We start from the raw sequence: 25,781 nt of genomic DNA on the forward strand, positions 1-25,781 counted from the left end.
AAATCAATCAAGAGGAATATACCACAAAACTCCTGAAAAACGAAAACTAATCTCTGTTTTCTATGCAGATGTTCCCAAGATAGATAACATACAAAAGCTGGTGTGTTGTGCTTATTTTTTATTGTATAATGTCATATACTACAGTAACATAGGATAATATATCAAGAAAACATTCCTGTTTCCAAAGGCATGTGATAAAAATTATTTTTGGGGATAAAGACAAAAATATCCTTTCTTCTTTAATAAAATTTGTTGTGAATCAAATTGTTTTTCAACCAACTGCTCAGTTCAAGAATACACACCAGAAATAAGAAAAATATTCAGAAAGAATCAAATGCAAGTTTAGCTATGAATAAAATATAATTTTAGGAGAGCTTGAGGGGTTATAGGTTTCCAATCAGTTGATTGTGAATTGTGTGGAATTAATAATGGTATTACATAATTTGACTGCTATGTAATACTAAACCTAAAGGGTAATATGTTCAGTGTAAGTAAATGTTGTAATAATTTTTGTTTGGAAATAATTGGCTATAATATCTTATGAATTATTTTATATGTTGAAGTATATGTAGAAACTACTGTATAAAAAGGTTATAATGAATTTTAATTTTTTGTATTGTTCCATAACCTTGCAGACTGCACTATAGTTGATTGGAATGTACACTCCATCGAATCTTATTTTTTCTTGTAAAATATACACATATCAAAAAAAGTTTTGCATCACCCCAGTTCCCATAACTACTGACGACAGATGTTGACTGTGGATATTGTATGACAGACACAGTCCCTTTGACTGTTCAGAGATGTCACTAAACCCACAGAAAGATGTAAACAACAGTGTATGAGCAGCGACTATTAGACGGACGGGGTCCGACAGCCGATCAGTTCCAGTCATTCCACCAAGAAGGAGATACACGGCTCGTGTTGTCTGTAGTTCAAACATGCCAAGCCAGTCAATACCGCGGTTCGATCGCGTCCGCATTGTTACTTTGTGCAAGGAAGGGATCTCAACAAGGGAAGTGCCCACGCGTCTCGGAGTGAACCAAAGCGATTTTGTTCCGACATGGGGGAGGGAGAGAGAGAAACAGGAACTGTAGATGACATGCCTCAGGCAGGCCGCCCAAGGGCTAATATTGCTGTGGATTATGGCTCGGAGGAACCTTAACAGCAACGCCACCATGTTTAATAATGCTTTTTGCGCAGTAACAGGACGTCATATTACGACTCAAACTGTGCGCAATAGGCTGCATGATGCGCAACCTCACTCCCAACGTCCATGACAAGGTCCATCTTTGCAGCGCAGTGCTTATTGACCCAACAACATGCCGAATGGACTGCTCAGGATTGGTATCATCGTGCACATCTTATGAATGACTTCCTTCAGAGTAATGACATCGCTCGACTAGAGCGGTCAGCATGTTCTCCAAACATGAACCATATCGAACATAGATTGAAAAGGGCTGTTTATCGATGACGTGACCCATCACCCACTCTGAGGGATCTACGCCGAATCGTTGTTGAGGAGTGGGATAATCTGGACCAACAGTGCCTTGATGAAATGGTTCAAATGGCTCTAAGCACTATGGGCCTTAACATTGGAGGTCATCAGTCCCCTAGACTTAGAACTACTTAAACCTAAGGACATAAAATACATCCATGCCCGAGGCAGGATTCGAACTTGCGACCGCAGCAGCCGCGTGGTTCCAGAGTGAAGCGCCTAGATCCGCTCGGCTACCGCGGTTGGCAGTGCCTTGATGAGCGTATGGATAGTATGCCATGATGAATACAGGCATGCATCAATGCAAGAGGACGTGCTACTGGGCATTAGAGGTACCGGTGGCTGGCCGGGGTGGCCGAGCGGTTCTAGGCGCTACAGTCTGGAACCGCGCGACCGCTACAGTCGCAGGTTTGAATCCTGCCTCGGGCATAGATGTGTGTGATGTCCTTAGGTAAGTTAGGCTTGAGTAGTTCTAAGTTCTACGGGACTGATGACCTCAGAAGTTAAGTCCCATAATGCTCAGAGCCATTTGAACCAAGGTTACCGGTGTGTGCAGAAATCTGGACCACTACCTCTGAAGGTCTCGGTGTATGGTGTTACAACATACAATGTGTGGTTTTCATGAGCAATAAAAAGAGCGGAAATGATGTTTATGTTTATCTCTATTCCAATTTTCTGTACAGGTTCCGGGACTCTTTCTATTCTGTGATTTCGAAATAAACAAAATTTTCTTGTAGAGCTATATTGTCTTATTTCTAAACTAAACCTCTAAACCCTACTGCCAACTGTAATTTGTATTATTGCTTTAGCTGTTATCAGTCGCTTAGCATGCAGAAAATTTTTTCTATATATTTCACCTATCTACTTCAGTATTTACCAATGCACAGCATACCACTGTATATTAATATACAGGCTTGGAAGAAATACATACGGAAATTCGATATGTCAACTGCTATGCAAACATTGTAATTTGGTATTCTAAAATTACAGATAGTTGCATGAGACAACAATACCAGACCTGCTTCATTTAACTGACACACTCATTCACAGCTTACATATTACACTGTACCTAAAAATTCTATTGTGATGCAGATGTATCACAAACTACAATTGGAAAGACATGTAGGTTTATGAATACAGGTGCATCACAAAACAAGAATTGGAGAGAATCATACTCATTAAATGTTATTGACCTGTTTAAATTCTCCAACTAAAGGCAGACTGCTTGTGATTGATAAAATCTTCACACTTACTGAACCTGTTATAACCAACATGCTAATATATTTCCTCTCGTGATACATTATAATCCCAAAACTGGCTCACAACAACAGAAGAATATTTACCCTATGTTTCAGAAAGTAGGTTTCAATGTCTACAGGTGTATAAATACCATCCAGAAAATAAAGGAATGTTTTCAAGTGGCTGCTCTCTGAGTCATAGTAATGTTGCTGAATGCAGGTTCAGTACCCAAATATGTTTAACGAAGGTGCAGTACCCAAACACTCACCTAGTTTTTAATAGAATCAGCTTCAAGTCCTAAATAGTTTTGAGAAATAGTTACATCAATCATTGATACAACAATCAATGCAGATATCTATTAATTTGAAGAATTTACAAATATTTCAGGTGTACAGAGAATTTATAAGCTTAAGGGCATGATATGTTAAATAAATATTTTTGCTCCTGTTTAGAAACCAGTGTGAAGCCAATTTCAAACATTTCCAACTAAGTGCTGAAGTTTGTAACATAGGTTCCATCGAGAGCTAGAAACGCAATTCAAACTTTATCAACAAATTTATTTCCATAGAAAAATATAATTTTGTACTGAACTGCAGAACTCAAACCAAGACCTCTGCCTGTTGCGAAAAACACTTAGAAAACCAAGGCATATAGAAATAATAACACAGGCAGATTTAGGCTTTTATCTATGTCATAGAAATTTCGGTCACAAATTTCATTGTGACACACACATACAGACAGACATACAGATAGACACAAAATAAATGAAAACCAAACATCAGGGAAGCTTAAGCCATTTACAAAGACAAATGAGCCGACAGAAATAGAAAATAGCAGTTGTAGTGTTAAGTTGCGAAATTACAGTGGCTACACAAAAAAGTGGAGACACTGGTTTTCGACAAAATGGGAAAGGACACGATTTTCGAATAATAAACTAGAAGCTTTACTCTAAGAACTTTTTCATTTTATTCTAAGATATTGCCATGTGCTGTTTGAACTCTGAAAACAATCTGCAAAATTAAAGAATCAAAACTCGAAGATTATGAAAATTCTTCTATTGTTGGTGTCAAAAGTAAACAAGACACAGTTCATGAATTCACACAAATAATGCATGATTTCAGTTCCCTCTAAGATAATGACCCAGCCTCAATATCAGTCTGGCAAAGGGTTTTAGTCTACTAATAGGTAGTAAATTCAGTTCAGTTCTACATGAAAATACAGTGAGGCAAAAAGATGTAAACATTAAATGGGTGTTCTTTTTATGTTTTTCCCCTGATTAAACCACGGCGTCCCGATATTCCATTGATGAACGAAGGAAGATAATTGCCTGGCTGGAGGTTTTCAGTCCTCAAGCATCATGCAAAAAAATTTCAAGGCCTGGATCGGGTGGAATGGCCATCGCGCCTGACAGGTAGTAGGATCTACAAGAAGTTTGGCGTCTGCTCAAGACAGCGGTAGCAACAGATCTGTCCGAACTGATTATCCTCATCCAGGGACCAATGATAACAGCCCAACCAAGTCCTCGAGGAGACTTTCTCTAGAAGCTAACGTTTCTGAAAGGTCAGTACTTAGAATTTTGAATTACGATTTAGGAATGGAGCCAAACCACTTGCAGATTGTGCATCAACTCACAAATGCGGGCAAGCAATTACGGGTGATTGCTGCGGAAATTATCTTGGAAATGGTACACTTGGAGCGTGACATTCTGTTCATGTTTTCTGACAAAGCAACATTCCTCATGAGTGATCGTGTGAACAAGCATAACTGTGTCATCTGGGCGACCGAGCACCACCTGGAAGTTCGAAAGCCCGTGCGGGATTCTCCCAGGGTGAACGTTTGCTGTGGAGTGACTGGATCCTTTTTTGAAGAACAGACAATCAGGGGAGAGAATTAACTTGTCATGTTTAACACGTTCATGGAGGAGAACGCGCCACTTTCCATCCTCCAGCGAGGGTACTTTCACCAAGACGGCACCTATGCCCATTACAGTCATATGGGTAGGGGTTACCTGAACAACACGTTCGGTAAATGTTGGATTGCTAGAGGTGATCCTTTCCACTCGCCAGCACGTTCATCCGACCTGACGCCATGCCATTTGTGGCTGTGGGGCATGGTCAAGGATCGGGTCTACGCCATCCAATCTTGCAACGCAGACGGTCTGAAGCACTCCAACAGTGAGGTCCTTCTATTCCTGCACAGATGGTCCAGTGGGCCTCATAGTCAACAATGGGCCGCCGCTACTAGTGCACTGAACGAGATGGGTGGCAAATTGAAACTCTGTAATCAAACCGCTGTCGTGCAGCTGGTCCCTACGGAGGTTCGAGTCCTCCTTCGGGCTCGGGTGTGTGTGTTTGTCATTAAGATAATTTAGGTTAAGTAGTGTGTAAGCTTATGGACTGAGGACCTTAGAAGTTAATTCCCATAAGATATCACACACTTTTGAACATTTCAAATCCCTGCCTCGTAATTTCACATGATTGAACACCCATTTAATGTCAACATCTTTTTGGTTCACCCTGTAAATCGCGATACATGTATCTTTTGTTTTATATTAATCAGAGACAAATGACAACTGTCATTTTCAGATGATTCTTACACTGTCATCCTGTTCGAGTCAGCACAGAGTGGGTGGCAAGTGTTTTGGAAATATCAGTCCCATGACGTCACTGAAATAATGAGTTACAGCCTAAAGCTACAAAATTGTCTACCTTAACAGAGCATAGCCACATCTCGGCCTTAAAATTGTCCTGTTGGTTGTATAGGGCCTCTGAAAAATATAGGTCATCTGACAAGTCTTTACCACTGCAGCAATGGCGTCCCGTGTACATCAGTTTCATGAGAAAGGCCTCAGAAGCTGAAGCTGCACCGCCCACGATGGGCCTGGACCAGGGCTGCCAACTGCCATGAAAGAGAACAGTTGAGTGACGCAAGGCAGAGAACAAAGTGACGGCACTGCCAAGTTTCTGTGCCACACTCTGGGAAATGCAAACGCACTCGCCTGTACACCACTGTAGTTTCTGTCCCAGTCACCGGCAGAAACCTGTCTCGCGAGTCGAGGTCTTGAAAGTACACGAGAACCCGAGACGAGGCGGAGTAGGGCGAGCCGCTGGCCCGAACCGGTGAGTGCGACTAGCGGCGCCGGCGGCGGTCGTAGTTGAAGCGCCGGCCGCCGTCGAAGCGGAAGCCGTAGGCGGCGGCGTTGGGCGCGTTGACGAGCGCGGGGCTGCGCTCCGCGTAGTAGGAGGCGTGGCCGTGCGCCGGCCGCGACGGCGCGTCCTCCACGCCGAAGGCGCGCCCCCCGTAGAACGCCTCGAACTGGCCGCGCGGCGGCAGCACCGTCGCCAGCGACTCGTCCTCCGGGTCGTAGCCGCTCGCCACAGCCACCACCACCGCCGCCACGGCGGCCACCACCACTAGCGCTGTCGCTCTCATCTGCAACGCAGCGACAGCCGGTCAGCACTCTCCGTAGAGGAAGCATAAGCGGATTTACGATATTACTCGCAAAGAGAATATGAAAGCATTATACACTACTGGTCATTAAAATTGCTACAAAAGATGAACTGCAGATGATAAACGGTTATTCATTAGACAAATACATCATACTAGAGGTGACATGTGATTACAGTTTCACGCAATTTGGGTGCATAAATCCTAAGAAATCAGTACCCATAACAACCACCTCTGGCCGTAATAACGGCCTTGATACGCCTGGGCATTGAGTCAAACAGAGCTTGGATGGTGTGTAGAGGTACAGCTGCCCATGCAGCTTCAACACGACAACACACTTCACCAAGAGTAGTGACTGGCGTATTGTGACGAGCCAGTTGATCGGCCACCATTGACCAGACGTTTTCAATTGGTGAGAGATCTGGAGAATGTGCTGGCCAAGGTAGCAGTCGAACATTTTCTGTATCGAGAAAGGCCCGCACAGGACCTGCAACATGCGGTCGTGCATTATCCTGCTCAAATGTAGGGTTTCGCAGGGCCGAATGAAGGGTAGAGCCAAGGGTCGTAACGCATCTGAAATGTAACGTCCACTGTTCAAAATGCCGTCAATGCGAACGACAGGTGACCGAGACTTGTAACCAATGGCACCCCATACCATCACGCCGAGTGATACGCCAGTATGGCGATTACGAATACACGCTTCCAATGTGCGTTCACCGCGATGTCGCTAAACACGGATGCGACCATGATGATGCTGTGAACAGAACCTGGATTCATCCGAAAAAATGACGTTTTGCCATTCCTGCAGCCAGGCTCGTCGTTGAGTACACCATCGCAGGCGCTCCTGTCTGTGATGCACCGTCAGGGGTAACCGCAGCCATGGTCTCCGAGCTGATAGTCCATGCTGCAGCAAACGTCGTCGAACTGTTCGTGCAGATGGTTGTTGTCTTGCAAACGCACCCATCTGTTGACGCAGGGATCGAGAAGCGGCTGCACGATCCGTTACAGCCATGCGGATAAGATGCCTGTCATCTCGACTGGTAGTGATACGAGGCCATTGGGATCCAGCACGGCGTTCCTTATTAACCTCCTGAACCCACGTATTCCATATTCCGCTAACAGTCATTGGATCTCGACCAACACGAGCAGCAGTGTCGCGATACGATAAACCGCAATCGCGATAGGCTACAATTCGACCTTTATCAAAGTCGGATACGTCATGGTACGTACACATTTCTCCTCCTTACACGAGGCATAACGCCAACGTTTCACCAGGCAACGCCGGTCAACTGCTGTTTGTGTAGGAGAAATCGGTTGGAAACTTTCCTCATGTCAGCACGTTGTAGGTGTCGCCACCGGTGCCAACCTAGTGTGAATGCTCAGAAAAGCTAATAATTTGCATATCACACCATCTTCTTCCTGTTGGTTAAATTTCGCGTCTGAATCACGTCATCTTCGTGGTGTTGCAATTTTAATGGCCAGTAGTGGACAAACTCTAGCAGGAACAGCGATATGCAGTATCGCATTCACAAGGTATACAGTGGAAGTGCATTGATGGAGCTGTCATTTGCACTCAAGTGGTTCATATGCAAATGTTTTTGACGAGATTATGGCTCAACGGCGGGAATTAACAGACTTTAAACGCGAAGTAGTAGTTGGAGCTGGAATTCAATATGGCGAGGTCCGCAGTGTCAACAGTACCAATTTCCCGGCATTAGCTCTGACGACAGACAGCGCAGTTCTGTTAACGACCGAGAGCAGCGACCTTAGCGTAGAGTTGTCAATGCTAACACACAAACAACACCGCATGAAATAACCACAGAAAGCCATGTGGGACGTACGATAAACGTACACATTAGGACAATGAGACGAAATTTGGCGTTAATGGGTTATGACAGCAGACGACCGACGCGAGTGCGTTTGCTAATAGCGCAACATCGCCAACAGCCTCTCTCCTGGGCTCGTAAACATATCACTTGGACCCTAGACGCCTGGAAAACCGAGGTCTGGTCTGCTCAGATGAGCTCCAATGTCAGTTGGTAAGAGCTGATGGTACGGTTCGAGTGCAGGGTAGACCCAGGTTGTCAACAAGGCACTGTGTAACCTGCTGGTGGCTCGATAATCGTGTAGGCTGTGTTTTACATTAAATGGACTGGGTCCTCAGTGATGTTGGCTACTTGCAGACCATTTACAGATATTCATGGACTTCATGTTCTCAAACAACAACGGACATTTTATGGACGACAATGTGCCGTGTCACCGGCCCGCACTTATTAGTGATTGGTTTGAAGGGTACTCTGGACGGTTAAAGCGAATGGTTTGGCCACGCAGATCTCCCGACGTGAATCTCATCGAACATTTATGGGGCACAATTGAGAGCACAATTCGCGCACTAAATCTTGCACCAGTTACACTTTCGCAATTGTGGATGGGTATAGAGGCAGCTTGTTTCAGTAATTCTGCCTTGACGGATGACCAGTCCACATTCGAAGTCACTGAACAATGTTATCACTGCCGATCACGTGTAAACTTCTACCGTGCAAATTTTGTCACAGTACGACTGACCCGTCCGTCGGCACGACTCAGTAGAACCGGAAGCACCTCTGAAGATGTCGAGGGGAGCTCTGGACGAAACGTTAGGAACGGAAAAATTTCATGGGCCAGCATTATACATCTATGTCTACATTGCACATAGGTACTCCGCAAGCCACCGTACGGTGCGTGGCGGAGGGCATCCTGTAGAACTACTTGCAATTTGCTTTCGTGTTCCACTGGCAAATAGGGCGATGGTAAAACGACTGTATATATGCCTCCGCATAAGCCCTAATTTCTCGTATCTTACCTTCGCGGTCCTTAAACGCAATGTACGTTGGCGGAAGTAGAATCGTTCGGCAGTTAGTTACTTTTTTTTCGTTGTTGATCGTTGTGTTCGGTCGTTGCGGACGTGACATGACATCCGTCACTCAGTTTTTTTATTGCAGAGGCGAACTAGCACTCTGACCGAACACGCTGAGCTACCGTGCCGGCACTACCAAAGCAAAGTGATACCTAACTCCGACCAGTCGAATAATTAATTAATGCCACTAAATTAATTTTCCCAAGTCCACAGACACTACCGAAGTTTTGTGTATGAAGAGGACCATCGGTTAGAGGGGGCAGAATAATAGTAGCATTCCCCTTTTATTTAATATAGAAAACGCCCAAGATGGCGAAATCTAGCTTGCTGTTCTGGGCGTTATTGCAAATCGTCGTCGGAGCCACGCGGTGGCGTTTGTACACACGGTTCTCTTGCCTTTTTACTTTATAAAATGTTTTAGTCTCGATGTTGTAATCGATAAGTACTAGTCTGATTTTACAGTTATAATTATTTTTTTAGAAACATTTGAAATTACGAACTATTGGCACTATTATAAATTACGCAATACTGTACTGGTTGCCGAGCGGTTCTAGGCGCTTCAGTCCGGAACCGCGCGACTGCTATGGTCGCAGGTTCGAATCTCCTGCCTCGGGCATGGATGTGTGTGATGACCTTAGGTTAGTTAGGTTTAAGTAGTTCTAAATTCTAGAGGACTGATGACCTCAGCTGTTATGTGCTCAGACCCATTTGAACCATTTGTACTGGTTGTTATGTTTATTTCTGAATTCATTTATGAAATAATAATCGAAAGTAACAGAAACTCGTAGAAATTCATTTGTTAAGAAAAACTGTAAACCCTTTGAAATACGGTTATGGCTACAGAGTGTGAGAGTCGTAAGCATGCCTCTGATGTGATCGGACGTATTTTTGTATTTTGTTCGATCAGTGTAATTTCGGCTTTGTTAATGTGAAAAATCAAACGTTTGTATGATACACTAAAATGTGAGAAAACAGATTTACGTAAAAACAAAAATTCTGCAACAACCATCTTCAAATTTATTTAGATCAATCTAACAGTGAGGACCTAAAATGTGACATTTTCGGCTTCAAGGATCAAACCCCTAGACAAGAAGAACTGGAGCCAACTCTATATGACAAGCTAAGTAAACTAGAAAGTTTATTGTAATCTTCGATCCTCTCAAATCTTCATAAAAGAGTAATGTGGACAATAGATGAAAACAGGAAGAAGGTGGGAGATTACCGCTTAAAAATTGAAAGCAGGTACGCAATACTAATCCACCAGTTTAGATAACTAATGGCATTAGACGCCATACAGGAGAAAACGGGATCTATATCGTAATATGAAGGACATTCACAGCCCAACTACAGAACATCACCACAAAAAAAACCCACAAAGGACTGAAGAATGTCACAAAAGAGACTAAAGTAACGCATTACACCAGGATAACAGAAAGAGCTATGAGCCAAATTAAAATTGTATGGTCAGTTGTGAATGAGTTATCGTTGGGAATGTCAGTGTTCAACACAATAGATCTCTCTGAAATAAAAACTGTTAGTGATCCACCATAATAGTGCAAAATACATAATAATCAGTTCCTGTTCACAGTCGGCAAGTAGAGTCATAATTATATTGATACAGGCAATGCTCCAAACGTTCTCAACAGGGGAGGAATCCTGCCACCTTGCTGGCCAAGGTAGGGTTTGGCGAGAACGAAGAAAAGCAGTAGGAGCTCTCGTTGTGTGGGGGCGGCCAATATCTTGCTGAAATGTAAGCCCACGATGGCTTGCCATGAAGGACAACGAAACGGGGAGCAGAATATCGTCCACGTACCGCTTTGTTCTAAGACTGTCGTGGATAACAACCCAAGGGGTCCTGTTATGAAATGAAGTGGCACCGCAGACCGTTACCCCTGGTTATCGAGCCATATGGCGGGCGACAGTCATGCTGGTATTTCACCGCTGTCCGGGGCGTCTACAGATATGTCTTCGGTCAGGAATCACGTTGAGCGGGGACTTTCTACTGCTTCTCTTCGAACTTGAGAAATCCTACCTCGGCCAACAAGATCGCCCAATTGAGAATGTCTGGAACATTATGGGCAGGGCCCTCCAGGCAATTTGGTGTTCCGACTACCTAACCGCCAATCGGACGTATTTGGCACGATATCGCTCAGAACGACATCCACCAACTCTACCAATCAATGCCGAGCCTAAAACTGCTTGCAAAATAGCGAGTAGTAGCCCAACACGTTACTGACTTGGTCAACTTGTGAATTTCTTTCTCTTGAATAAATCATGCAGATTTTATTAAATTGTAAACATTTGTTTGTCTGTACATGTATATTGCATCTACCGATTTCCGTCCGAATCGGTTAATTCCTTCGTCGTGCCCAACCCAAAACCCTGTGGAACCTCCAACGTTATTTGACCCCAGTCAACTCATATTTATTCTGCTTCCTACTGCGTTGTTGAGTTCTTCACTAACCCCATAATGTCCCAACTTCCCCAACGAGCTGCGTTGTCCACCTAATAAAATGCTTTTGTTACATGAAAGAAAATACCTACTGTCCTCAACCTATCACTTAGCCCTTCGAGAGCCTTGCAACGAAAACATAAATTGCTTTTCCTGTGGATACTCCTTCCCTGTGGCGGCACAAGGAACCTGGTAACAAATTGTTCAAAAATGTTCAAATGTGTGTGAAATCTTAAGAGACTTAACAGCTAAAGCCATCGCTCCCTAAACTTATACACTACTTAACCTAAATTATCCTAAGGACAAACACACACACACCCATGCCTGAGGGAGGACTTGGACCTCCGCCGGGACCAGCCGCACAGTCTTTGACTGCAGTGCCCCAGACCGCTCGGCTAAACCCGCGCCGCCAACAAATTGTATGTGGTCCTATTTTACATTACACTCTCATTCTATGCTTTCTCAAAAACAAAACAAAAAAATTCGAAAAAGTGTGTTGTAAATAAATTCACTATTAATTGTTTAAATTATCTCTCCCCCCTTTTTTCTAAAGTAGTTTCACTAAGCAGCATTTCAGATCTGTCAAGAACCGACAACTCCTGAGAGACACATTGCGCAGGTGGCAGAATACAGTAGTAATACGTGGTGCATCCAGTCTTCATAACGCACGTGATATTTCGTCTCGCTTATCCTAGACTTTAATCTTTATCGATTTAATAATTGATTCACTTTCATCTTTGCTTAATTTCTATATCAGTCGGTGGTATAGGTTTTAGATGGTGACAGTTATTGAAATATATGAAAAAAACATAAATCAGTTACAAACTACGGCGTGCACACACTTTATTCAACACATAAACGTCACTACAGATATTCGGATTTATGTTATGACATGTTCGATACGCCTGTCGTCATTCGCGATGATGTGGCGGAGACGATAGCGAGATTCAGCATGACCCGCTGAAGTGTCGGAAGATCGATGGTGTCGATGATCTGCTGAATGGCTGTTTTTAGCTGAGTAATGGTTTTGGGGTTATTGCTGTACACCTCGTGTTTAATATAGCCCTACAAAAGGAGTCGCTTATGTTCAGATCCGGAGAATATGGTGGTCAGTCGAGTCCCATGCCAGTGGCCTCTGGGTACCCCAGAGCCAGAATGCGGTCCCCAAAGTGCTCCACCAGGACAGCACTCTCTTGCTTCGATAAGGTCGAACTCCGTCTTGCGTGAACCACATCTTGTCGAAATCGGGGTTACTTTGGATAAGGGAGTGAAATCGTCTTCCAAACCCTTCGCGTACCGTTCGGTAGTCACTGTGCCATCAATGAATATCGCTCCGATTATTCCGTGACTGGCGATTGCACACCACGCAGTGTGAGTTATCCGGAAACTAAGGTTACAAAGCATATAGCTTTAGCGTGGAATGTCCATGGGGATATTGGTACCACTGCCGTGTGGGCTGAGGATGACACAGCGGCCGGTCGGTACCGTTGGACCTTCACGGCCTGTTCGGGCGGAGTTTGCTTTTAGACTGTCAGAAATGAGCGTTCTCATTCCGAGTCCCGTCGAGTGGAAAGTGCGCATTGCATTTCCCTACTAAATGCTAACGGCGTGAACGCCGCTGCGATTCAGCGCGAAATTGTTTCAATTTATGGAGAGGACTTAATGTCAAGGCAGCGTGTGACGAAATGTGTACGGAATTTAAATTATGAAAGGACGGAAATTCACGATGAAGACAGAAGCGGAAGGTCGTCTGTTGAGACTGACGATGTGATGCAGAAAATTGAAGAACATCTTCTCTCCGATCGCCGTTCAACAATTGACGACCTGCATGCAGTTGGTCCAAACATTTCACGAATTGTTTTTCATGAAATCGTGACGACTCGACTGAATTACCGCAAATTGCGTAAGGTGTCAGACAAATCCAACACCTTCCATGAAAACCCTGACACGATAAGAAAATCCAGTAGTATGTCACATAGCTCCGAATAAATCGTGACATTAAATTAACCAAAGTAATACGAGTAACGAGTGAGCAAATGGAATACCACAGACTAACACTAGAATATCTAAATGCATGTCATACCTTCCCACCGCGAGGTGGACGCAGTTCCGAGGGGAGAAACGAGAACAGAAGCCGAGAGCAGAACCGTGTTAAGCTAGAAGGCCCTACGATAAGGGACGGACTGGACAGCCACGTCGCCAGCCTACCTCTAAGACTACCACCCGCACGTTTTAGCGTGAGACTTTTTCACGTCTCTGTTACATCAAGGACCACCCCCCAGCCCATGTTAAAAAATAGAGCCCTCCGGAAGAACAGTATAGATCTTACGATAACGCTAAAAGGACCACACCAGCTGCAGGTTTTAGCGTGAGACTTTTTCGCGTCTCTGTTACGTTGCAAACTTTAAAAAACATTGCCCCATCACGAAAAGTATAACGTTTCTCATTGGATAGACAGAATTTTTGTAGGCGGAGCTTAAGGTTAACATTGAGACCCTGATTGGTCAGATGAAAACATAGCCCGATAGTTTTTTTAAACCACCTTCGGTAAATTCTAGTAAGGAGAAGTTAGGTGACGAGTTGCTTCCGAGACGGCGAGGTGAGCGGAGCTCCGCCGGCCGCGGCCCCCTGACGAACACCGACGAGGTAATGAACGCACGCGATGCCGCATAACAGCGCATAAAGCTTCACTCAGAACTGCAGAAGTCTCATCTGTTACACCCCCTTTTTTTGCGTAATACTAGTGTCGATCGTAAATTATACCTCATGGTGTTCACATTTGCCACTTGAAGTAAAAATCTGAAACGCGATGATTTCTCTGTTATATAATTATTGAGAAGCCACATCAGCCACTGTAATTTACAACAAGTTAGACCATTTTGATAGTTTTCTCTTTTGTGAAACTTAACTTAAACCTAGATTATAGATGTGATATTGCATAGGTCATCCTTCGATTCATTGTATAACTTGGAAACCCATTCCGGAAATATTCGTTCACATTTTTGTTGAACGCAGTTGGTTTTTACCATCCTGTATTAAAACACTTCCTTTTATCAATAGTGCAATATATAAACGATGTTTTGTGAGTAGAATAAAATTTCCAGTGGTAAACTTAACTGCTTTTTCGACGTTATTTTACCAGCTAACTAAAAACAGGAAAGCCTTGAACGCCTTCCACTAAATTTAGTTAGTATCAAGATTCTTTTACAGGGAGTGCAGTGGAGCTGAGATCATTCAGTATTTGGTTATATCATCGCTAGTCTCACTGAACTCTTCTGAATTCTACATGTCATGTGTGCTCTGGCGTCTCCTTACCAGCAATAGGTCCCAGGTTCAAACTAGTCAATTCCCTAAAAAACACGCTCAGAGCGTCGTTGCGCGAAAGTGGTAGGGAGACACGATATAGAACAAACAGCCACTACCATGAATGATTAAAATTGTGTGTGCGATGCGTGCACAGGACGCTTACCAAAGCACACAAAATGAACAGAATCAGTGCGCTCGAGGATTACTTGACCATCTTGAGACTGAAGGTGAGGTTTTTCTCAACTCTATAGTTGGTCATATCACCAAAGTTCAGAGAGCAAATGAAAATCAATGCAGTAGCTCCATACTCATTCTCCTTCAGGCAAAATATTCAGTACTCAGCAGACGGCGAGGAAAATCATGGTGAGAGTGTCTTGGGACAGAAAAGGAGTTCTGCTCGTTGATTTTTTGGAAAGAGGTGAAACAATAAATGCTGCAAGATATTGTGAGTCAATGAAGAAACTTTGCAGAGCCGTACAAAACAAACGTCGCGGGATGCTGACAACGGGAGAGTGTACTCCTTCATGACAACGCACTGCTCATGCACCACAAGAGTTGTTGACTTCGTTTGGTAGGGATGTTTGAAGCCACGCCTCTCACAGCCCCTATCTCGCACCGAGTGACTATCAACTGTTCACTAAATTAAAGGAACACCTTCTTGGAAAACATTTTTGCGACGAAGTGGAGGTGAAAAACGAAGTGAAGAACTGGGCGAAAAAGGCGGTGAGAGGCGTCTGAGAATCACAACTTGCGAGCGTAAACCGTGTTCCGCCCCAATCACTTACTGTGTGGTAACGTTAAAACCACTGCTAATACGTCAACCAACAGTACGAGACGTGCGCGACGGACGGAGGTATAGGAACGGCGTTGTCTGTGCACCTCGTGTTGCAGCGTAACTTGCCCACCCGTGCCTCCTAGGCACACATCGCGCTGGCCGGCCCTCGTCCAGTGGTGACAGGAACGCGGGGAGTGACATTTTTAGGGCTGGCGGCCGCACGTCCATTAGGGCGGCCGCGGGAGGTGTGAGAGCGTATGCAGACGAGGCCGGGCGCCCCAATTAGGGAGTGGCCGCCTCATTACGGCAGCCGAGAGACGCCGCAGCCCCAGGAATGCCGTCTGGCCGGCTGGGGTCACCGACCGCCCAATTAGTGAGTCACCCCACCGGCAGCCGCGTGCCGGCGCGTCCAGCACGGCCGCCGGTGGTCCACAGTGGACCGAGGTCAGCGCTGGGCTCTGGTCCGCACTGCGCAACGCTGACAGGCCCAAGTTGAACGCTGGTGCTAACTGCAAACCCAGCACCCTGGTTAGGGTTTCAAGTCCCGTTCACCACGAGGCCATCGTCAGCAGGCGGGGATCCAAGAGGTGGGGGGCGGGGAAGGGGGGGAGAGGAGGTGTCGTGGAGTTCATACTTCAAGAAATAACTTACACATTACTGGGTGCCCCTTTAAAACACCTCCTCCCCCCCCTTCCCCCATAGACACACACACATTTCAAAGGCTCAGCGAAAACTGCTACACTAGGTATGGTAATGAAGTTGCACCACATTCTAGAGCTTCTCAAAGAATCTATTTGCTAATCATCAGAATACCTCTACATGTGAACCATTTGTAGCACGAAGCGAGTTAAACGTTCTTGGTTCATGGAAGTTTGCCTCATCTGGGAAGAAACATCTTTCCAAGTAGCAGACATTAATTTCGATCAGCAGTAGCATGTCCGTAGCAGATTTTTGGAGCCATTGTTCACCATTCGGCATCAGATGTTGCGGAATTTGTACTATGTAAAAGTACAAAAGAAGACGTTAGTGTACTACGAGCGATGAAGTGTTTATTTATTTATTCTCGAGTCAGAAACATACAAATTTACAGCATACAGGGTGCTACAAAAACGTACGGCCAAACTTTCAGGAAACATTCCTCACACAGAAATAAAGAAAAGATGTTATGTGGACATGTGTCCGGAAATGCTTAATTTCCATGTCAGAGCTCATTTTAGCTTCGTCCACCTACGCTCAATAGAGCACATTATCATTGTTTCATACGGGATATTCTACCTGTGCTGCTGGAACATGGCCGGCCGGAGTGGGCATGCGGTTCTAGGCGCTACAGGCTGCAACCGACAGACCGCTACAGTCGCATGTTCGAATCCTGCCTCGGGCATGGATGTGTGTGATGTCCGCAGGTTAGTTAGGTTTCATTAGTTCTAAGTTCTAGGCGACAGATGACATCAGAAGTTAAGTCGCATAGTGCTCAGAGCCATTTGAACTTTTTTTTTTTTTTTTTTTTTTTTTTTTTTTTTTTTTTTTTTTTTTCATGCACGATGGAGCTCCTGCACATTTCAGTCGAAGTGTTCGCACGCTTCTCAACAACAGATTCGATGACCGATGGATTGGTAGAGGCGGACCAATTCTGTGGCCTCCACGCTCTCCTGACCTCAACCCTTTTGACTTTCATTTATGGGGGCATTTGAAAGTTCTTTTCTACGCAACCCCGGTACCAAATGTAGAGACTCTTCGTGCTCGTATTGTGGACGGCTGTGATACAATACTCCATTCTCCAGGGCTGCATCAGTGCATCGGGGATTCCATGCGACGGAGGGTTTATGCATGTATCCTCGCTAACGGAGGACATTTTGAGCATTTCCTGTAACATAGTGTTTGAAGTCACGCTGGTACGTTCTGTTGCTGTGTGTTTCCATTCCATGATTAATGTGATTTGAAGAGAAGCAATAAAATGGAAAGTAAGCGTTTCCGGACACATGTCCACATAGCATATTTTCTTTCTTTGTGTGTGAGCAATGTTTCCTAAAAGTTTAGCCGTACCTTTTTGAAACACCCTGTATATATACTACATGTGCCCAGTACTTTGCAAGCTCCAGGGCGCTTGGAGTGGCTTGCAACTGATGAATCTTCGTGCAGGATGTAGGGCACAAAAGGCAATGTAGCATGTGGCTTGTGGTTTGTCTTTGTCCACAATGACAGGACGTATCTTCTTTTATGAAGCCCCATCTCTTCAGGTTGTCTCTGGATCGTCCAACTTCTGATGGTAATCTGCTTAAAGATTTCCACAGCAGACAGCTCTCGTTGTGTCCAGGTGGCAGTTCTTCAGCTTCTGGCGTCTGCAGGTGAGGCGTCGACTTTTTCCATAACTCCAGCCTTGCCTTCTCTGGTGAAATGGTGAGCTTCTCGGATGTTCTCAGGAAGGTCTTTCGCGATCTCAGCCGTTGCTCTGGTGGATTATGTCCATGCAGTGGATGGGCACTGACCTGTTCCACTTTCAGTCTCTTCTTGTTGGAAGCCACTGTTCTGAGTACCCAAGGTGGCGCTATTCCAGCCACGCAGTAGAGCTTATCGGTTGGGGCAGGTCTTAAGCAACCTGTGATCATCCTGAAGGTTTCGCTGAGAGCAATGTCTACTTGTCTGGCATGAGATGACCTGTACCAGACTGGAGAAGCATATTCAGTGCCATTGCAGAACAGCGAATAGTTTGTGGATGTGATCCCCACTGTGTCCCCGCTAGTTTGAGAATTGGGTTGTTTCGAGCGGAGATTTTCATTTTGGTGTTCTTGCAGTGAGTTTTTAATGTCAGAGTTCTATCGAGGGTGACTCCCAAGTATTTAGGTGCGTGATGATGCTGGAGTTGGATGCCTGACCATCCAATATGTAGCTCACGATTAGCTTCCCTGTTCCTTAAATGAAAGGCACACACTTGTGTCTTCGAAGGGTTTGGTCTGAGTTGGTTCCGATTGTAGTAGCCTGACAGTGTTCTAAGTGCTGTTGTCAGGTTTCTTTCCACTCTTTCAAAGCATGAGCTCTGCGTAGAAAGGACTAGGTCATCTGCATATAAGAATCTCCTTGGGCCTGGGGTCAATGGCTGGTCATTGGTATAAATGTTTAAGAGGTACATTAAGTTGGCTGGATGCCTGCCGAACTGAGTTACGTGTGCTTCGTGCTTCTGAGAGCTTCTTGTCCTGATGTCCTCCACCGTCTCTTCCGAAACACTACTACGTGCATCACCAGATCGCTTCAGAACACTTCCAGCCGTCAGACGCTTATGACACCATTGGCTGGATGGTTGATTTGTGGGAGGGGACCAAACAGTGAGATCAGTGGTTCCATCGGATTAGGGAAGGATTGGAAGGAAGTCGGCCGAGCCCTTTCAAAGGAACAATCCCGGTATTTGCGTGAAATGATTTAGGGAAATGAAGGAAAACCTAAATGAGGATGACCGGACGAGGGTTTGAACCGTCGTCCTCCCGAATGCGAGTCCAATGTGCTAACCACTGGACCACCTCGCTCGGCACGATACCATCCTTAATCGTTTCCGCGTAAGTTGAATCACATCCACACAATCTCCGATAATTTCTTTGCACACTAATCGGCGTTTTTGTTTCCGTAAACTACGCTACAGTTTGCGCACGCTGCTGTGATGTCGCCATTTTCGCTTCATGCGATCACCCTGCACTGTCGCGAGAATAGTTAGTGCGTCTGATGCGGCAATGTATATCCTTTGAGACGCTCTACCATACCGTGCTGATGATGTTGGTTTGTGGGGCGCTCAATATCATGCTCATCAGCGACAAATATTTCCATTTCCAGTCGCAGCACACCCTGAATGATGATGAGATGATGAGGACAATTACCCAGTCTCCGGCAGAGAAAATCCCCGACCCTGCCGGGAATCGTACCCGGGACCCCGTGATCCAGAGGCAGCATCACTAGCCACTAGACCACGAGCTGTGAACTCTACCATACAGTGCACTTCATTATCACATCTACTGTAGTTTTTTCTTACTTAGGCCTTCGAAATGTATCATGGCAAGACAAAATAACTTTTATTGTATGGTGCACTACAGTTCAAAGTGACACAGATGCATTACACTATTTCTCATCGTACTCATGTCTTGGTAACCCTCGAAATGTCCTGCAAATAATTTAGTTCTTCGACAGCAGAAATACGCAACTTGGTCACGGAGCCGTTCGAAGACCATTGTTTGTCAGTAAATCTCTTTACCCTGCGACTGCTGCGAATCGGATACTCGATTGCCCAGACATTATCGCCTGTGGCCGACGTCGATGGCTTCCCTTCTCTAGCAGCATCACCGACGTCCGTGCGCCCCTGGTCAGATTGTTACTCCGTTTCACTACAGCTGGTCGCAAAACTGCATTTGCAACGTATATTGTCAGGATTTCACGGTGAATCTAAGTGCAACTTGGACGTTTTGCCCCCTAGAGTTGTACTGGCTTGTACTGTACCTGTTATCCCTACCGTAGCGGGACTGTCTCCGTACAATCCATATTATATACCCAGTTTTGACCATGCGCCACTCTTCTTCAGCAATAACGCGTGTAACTTCCTTCCTGAAGTCCCTATGCAAAAGCGTTTATACACTACTGGCGATTAAAATTGCTACACCACGAAGATGACGTGCTACATACGCGAAATTTAACCGACAGGAAGAAGATGCTGTGATATGCAAATGATTAGCTTTTCAGAGTATTCACACTAGGTTGGCGCCCGTGGCAACACCTACAACGTACTGACATGAGGAAAGTTTCCAACCGATTTCTCATATACAAACAGCAGTTGACCGGCGTTGCCTGATGAAACATTGTTGTGATGCATCGTGTAAGGAGGAGAAATGTGCACCATCACGTTTCCGACTTTGATAAAGGTCGGATTGTAGCCTATCGCATTGTGGTTTATCGTATCGCGACATTGCTGCTCGCGTTGGTCGAGATCCAATGGCTATTAGAGGAATATGGAATCGGTGGGTTCAGGAGGGTAATACGGTACGCCGTGCTGGATCCCAACGGCCTCTTATCACTAGCAGTCGAGATGACAGGCATCTTATCCGCATGGCTGTAACGGATCTCGATACCTGAGTCAACAGATGGGGACGTTTGCAAGACAACAACCATCTGCACGACGTTTGCAGCAGCATGGACTATCAGCTCGGAGACAATGGCTGCGGTTACCCTTGACAGGAGCGCCTGCGATGGTGTACTCAACGACGAACCTGGGTGCACGAATGGCAAAGCGTCATATTTTCGGATGAATCCAGGTTCTGTTTACAGCATCACGATAGTCGCATCCGTGTTTGGCGACATCGCGGTGAACGCACATTGTATGCGTGTATTCGTCATCGCCATACTGGCGTATCATCCAGCGTGATGGTATGGGGTGCCATTGGTTACACGTCTCGGTCACCTCTCGTTCACATTGACGGCACTTTGAACAGTGGAAGTTACATTTAAGATGTGTTACGACCCGTAACTCTACCCTTCATTCGATCCCTGCGAAGCCCTACATTTCAGCAAGATAATACACTATCGCATGTTGCAGGTCCTGTACGGACCTTTCTGGATACAGAAAATGTTCGACTGCTGCCCTGGCCAGCACATTCTCCAGATCTCTCATTAACTGAAAACGCCTAGTCAATGGTGGACGAGCAAGTGGCTCGTCACAATACACCAGTCACTACTCTTGATGAAGTGTGGTATCGTGTTGAAGCTGCATGGGCAGCTGTACCTTACACGCCATCCAAGCTTTGTTTGACTCAATGCCCAGGCGTATCAAGACCGTTATTACGGCCAGAGGTCGTTGTTCTGGGTACTGATTTCTCAGGATCTAGGCACCCAAATTGCCTGAAAATGTAATCACATGTCAGTTCTAGTATAATATATTTGTCCAATGAATACCCGTTTACCATCTGCATTTCTTCTTGATGTAGCAACATTAATGGCCAGTAGTGTATTACATCCACTATATGTCAAAAAATTGGCTGCTTCCTAGGATAAAAAGAAACACATTCAAGACTAATATAACGGAGATAGCTAAATCGCACAGACAACTGAGGGTAAACATTAAGACAGGAAATGAAATGCTAATAGACGCAAACGAACCTTTTGCTGCTTGGGAAGTACAATAACAGGTGTCAACAGAAGTATGTTGGGCACTAAATCAAGAATTGCAATGACTAAAGAAGCATTCAGAAATGTGAGTAATTTATCAAGAAACAATCGTCTAAACATAGAAATAAGCAATTAATTCATAAAGATAGTTATTTGGAGCATATAAAGCTGTGGTTGAGAGGAGTGGACACTGTGGAACGAAGAAAAGAAAAATTTAGGAACAATAGAGATGTTGATATGGAGAAGAGCAACAGAAACATCCTGCACTGAAAGGAAATCTAATGAATAAATACTAAAAACCCAATCCCAGCACATATTCTACGCCTCTCGAATAGCACCAAGGGGGCCCCCAAGTTCAACGTGCCCATCGGATGCACGGGTCACCGTGAACAGTGTTACATCCCCCACTTCATGAGGCAATGCGGAAAGGTTTGGAGATGAATCCAGGTCCTTGATGAGAAGTCGAGTACAGAATCTTTACGCCAGCGACTCTGCTAACCTTGACGGCCAAATAATGGCAGTCAAAGTTTCATGAACCACCAGAATTTCAACCGCCGTGTCTCGGAGCTGACTGCTACCGTACACGCGTGCGTAACCGGCATTTACTACGGAGAAGGAGTGTGGCGTGTTAAAATCTGAAGGAAGTCTGATTTGGTTCCAAGGGGTGAGGAGAGGGAAGAACTGTAAAGGGACACTCGCAGGCTCAATATTTATTGTACAGAACTGAGTGTGATGTCCTTAGGTTAGTTAGGTTTAAGTAGTTCTGAGTTCTAGGGGACTGATGACCATAGCTGTTAAGTCCCATAGTGCTCAGAGCCATTTGAGCCATTTGAGCAGTACTGAGCATTGCACAATAATATTGACCGTCTGAGAGCAGCATTGTCGGTTGGCGAAATGTATTGAACGAGATTGCAGAGCTTTCAAAATATTGACGCTCGTTCAACATATTGCACAATATATTGTACCGTGCAAGGATGATACCGTGCACTGCACGGCAGATCCTAGCGAGACTTCGTCATTTGAGGACATGAAAACAACTCAGACAGTGACGCCACATGAATGTGAATACATCAGTAAGGGCTGATGAACTAAACGTTTTTAAGCGCATTAAGGGGAATAGTTTGACTGAATATTTAAAATTTTCAGTAATTAGCTGTAGAAACACTCAGCAAAAATGTTAAACTGAAGGCGAATAATAATGCAACTGCTTATTTTTTCATTTCAGAAATTTGGATTATTTATTGCAGAAATACATAACAGCGCTATCTACCGATCCTCTAAATTCTACAATAATATATGTTACTCTTTTCAGGTTTATAGATCGCTTCCAGCATTGTGAGAAGTGAAATCCGACGAGTATATTGGCAGTATACATTCTGTGTTCGTTGAAAGATTGCTCGTTCATCCTTAAAAAATTCCTATAGTTACGTGGTTCTGTTGCGAGTCTTCCCTGAGCCCTTAGCATGTTAGTATGGCCGCGTGCAGAACGCCTTCCAAGACGCTTTCTTCGTCCATCGCCGCTTCCTGTTGCTTTTGTTTTTGCAGCGTGTGGCGATTGCAACTGCAGTACATACGAGTACTACGTCATCAAGTGCCGACACGTTCGCTACGAGGGCTGAATTATTACTGGCGCGTCCCGGGCATTAATACTGCGCCATAACATTGTGCCGTTCTTGGCCTCAAACTTTCGCTAAATATACTGACACAATATTATTGTGCAATAAATAAAGAGCTTGTGAGGGCTCTTACCCCACAGTGACCCCCTCCCCTTAACCTATCGCTGGATCCACGCCTTAATACATGCTTGGACTGAGTAAACATGGAGAAGGAAAGCGGCCTTGGCCTTTTCAAAGGAAAAGAATGGACGGTTCGCGTAGCACTGTTGGCTGATGGACACCGGGACTTTGTTCAGCTGCCCAACCAGAAAGGGTTTTCTTCGATTACACACCACGAGACGTTTCAATGCGGTCTATAAGATTTGCGTCTTGTGGTGTTTTGTTTACTGTACAGGGTGTCTGATAAGTCATTCCCTGTTTTTAAACACTTACAATTTCTTTATTTATGACCCAATTTTCTTAGAGCCTTTTATGTTAGAAACAGCACTCCTTGAGGTTGTGTTTAACATCATGTTTTTTTCTTTTTTTCTGTTGGAAATTGCCGCCTGTGCTGACTGCGGAAAAATGGGCCAAAATAGCAGCTCGTTATGAGGGTTGTATGGATATGAGACCTGGACCGTTAGAAAGGCGTAACGGAGAAATTATCCCTTGGACTACAAAGAGAATGAATAGGTCAATACTAGAGCAAAAAAAAAAAAAGAGTGCTCCCTGGAAGATCTGATACTAAAACAAAATCTCTCCTATTTTGGACTCATCATGAGAAGACATGTTTCACTGAAAAAAAAGAAACATTGATGCTGGGGAAGATCGAAGACACTAGAAAAAGAGGACTTCAGGGGATGGGATGGATCGATGGCATCACAAAAGTAATGTGTTCCAGCCTGGAAAGACTACGGGAGAAATTAGTTGCAGGGCGAAAGACATTGGTGTGCTTTGGTTCATGGGGTCACGAAGACTCTCAACCGACTAAAAGAATAGATAGAGGCAGAGAGAGAGAGAGAGAGAGAGAGATAGAGAGAGAGAGAGATGAGGTTTGGCGATCTTCGGTGCGTGTACAAAGGTGGTGGAGGACTGAACTAAAGGATCCATGCAACACTGGATGCAAAAACAGTTAAAAATCGCCATTCCAAATTACTAACAACAGGGAGTGCCACCGATGCAAGAAGATCGGGAAAACATAAACTTCGAAGACACCAGGGAATGTTGACAGAGTTCGTGAAATGTTCACGAGGAGCCTAAGAAATCACTGCATCAAGTATCTCGTGAAAGTGGTCTTTCGTGTTGTATGCTTGCAATAAATCTTCAGAAAGATCTCACTTTTACCCCATGGAAGCCACACCATGTGCAATAATTGTTTCCTGACGACTGTGACAGAAGAATGGAGTTTGGAGATGTTTTCTTGGTTTTGAATTATGATTGGCCTGAACTTTTTGAGAGCATTATGTGAACTGATGAGTCAGTTTTCCATATTGGAGGATTTATAAACAAGCATATCTGCCATTATTGGGCAGACGAAAACGCTCACGAATGTGTTCAAAAAGCACAGGGGCGTCCGAAGGTGACAGTATGGTGTGGTATCACGTCATCCGAAACTGTTGGTCCTTTCTTTCCGCGGAACACAGTGAATAGGGAAAGATAGCTGGAAACGCTGCAATATTTCGTATGACCAGTACTTTCACAGTGGAATAACCCACAGCTTCACTTCATGCAGGATGGAGCACGTGCACATTCTGCAGATGATTTCCGCGAATGACTGCAGATCGTTGGACAAAATGGTTCAAATGGCTCTGAGCAATATGGGACTTAACATCTGTGGTCATCAGTCCCCTAGAACTTAAAACTACTTAAACCTAACTAACCTAAGGACAGCACACACATCCATGCCCGAGGTAGGATTCGAACCTGCGACCGTAGCAGTCCCGCGGTTCCGGACTGAGCGCCTAGAACCGCTAGACCACCGTGGCCGGCTGCCGATCGTTGGACAGGCTGACGTGGTGCACACAAATGGCCAGCCCGCAGCCCTCATTCGATGCATCGTGATTTTTTTTCTGGGTTGAAGCATCCCCAACTCTCTTGTGGTTCCCTTTTTAGGTACTCCACGTCGACGTCTGCTCGTAGATACGTATCGTCGGTACGTTTTCCGGCTTTACTTCCCGACGTGACAGCGACGACTCTCCGATGAGGTGCGGGCCTTGTGTTTTGCTATTACTGCGAGTCTTGTAAATATCGCTTTTATTTAGTAAACTGCCCGGCTAAAACTCTCCCCTTTTATGATTAAGACAGCCTGCGCCATCTTTCGGAGGGAGTGGGGACGTCAAAGAGTCACAAAAGTTCATATTAAGCAGTCCGTAAAACACGTAAACGTTCACTTCAGTTAGCGTGTTAGTTAATGCCTATGCTTTCCGCTAGATGGTGCT

General features: G+C 44.9%; 1 protein-coding gene across 1 annotated transcript in view; it reads right to left on the reverse strand.

Moving 5' to 3' along the window:
* Positions 1 to 3,273: 3,273 nt before the first annotated feature.
* Positions 3,274 to 25,781, reverse strand: part of LOC126267204 (uncharacterized) — a 40,845-nt gene continuing 18,337 nt past the window's right edge. The window contains exon 2 of the mRNA XM_049972175.1: positions 3,274 to 6,169. Within this exon, the coding sequence (XP_049828132.1) occupies positions 5,867 to 6,169 (303 nt within the window). The 3' untranslated portion in view covers positions 3,274 to 5,866. The remainder of the gene's footprint in view (positions 6,170 to 25,781) is intronic.

This window comes from Schistocerca gregaria, chromosome 4 (assembly GCF_023897955.1).
Source record: "Schistocerca gregaria isolate iqSchGreg1 chromosome 4, iqSchGreg1.2, whole genome shotgun sequence".
NCBI lineage: Eukaryota > Metazoa > Arthropoda > Insecta > Orthoptera > Acrididae > Schistocerca > Schistocerca gregaria.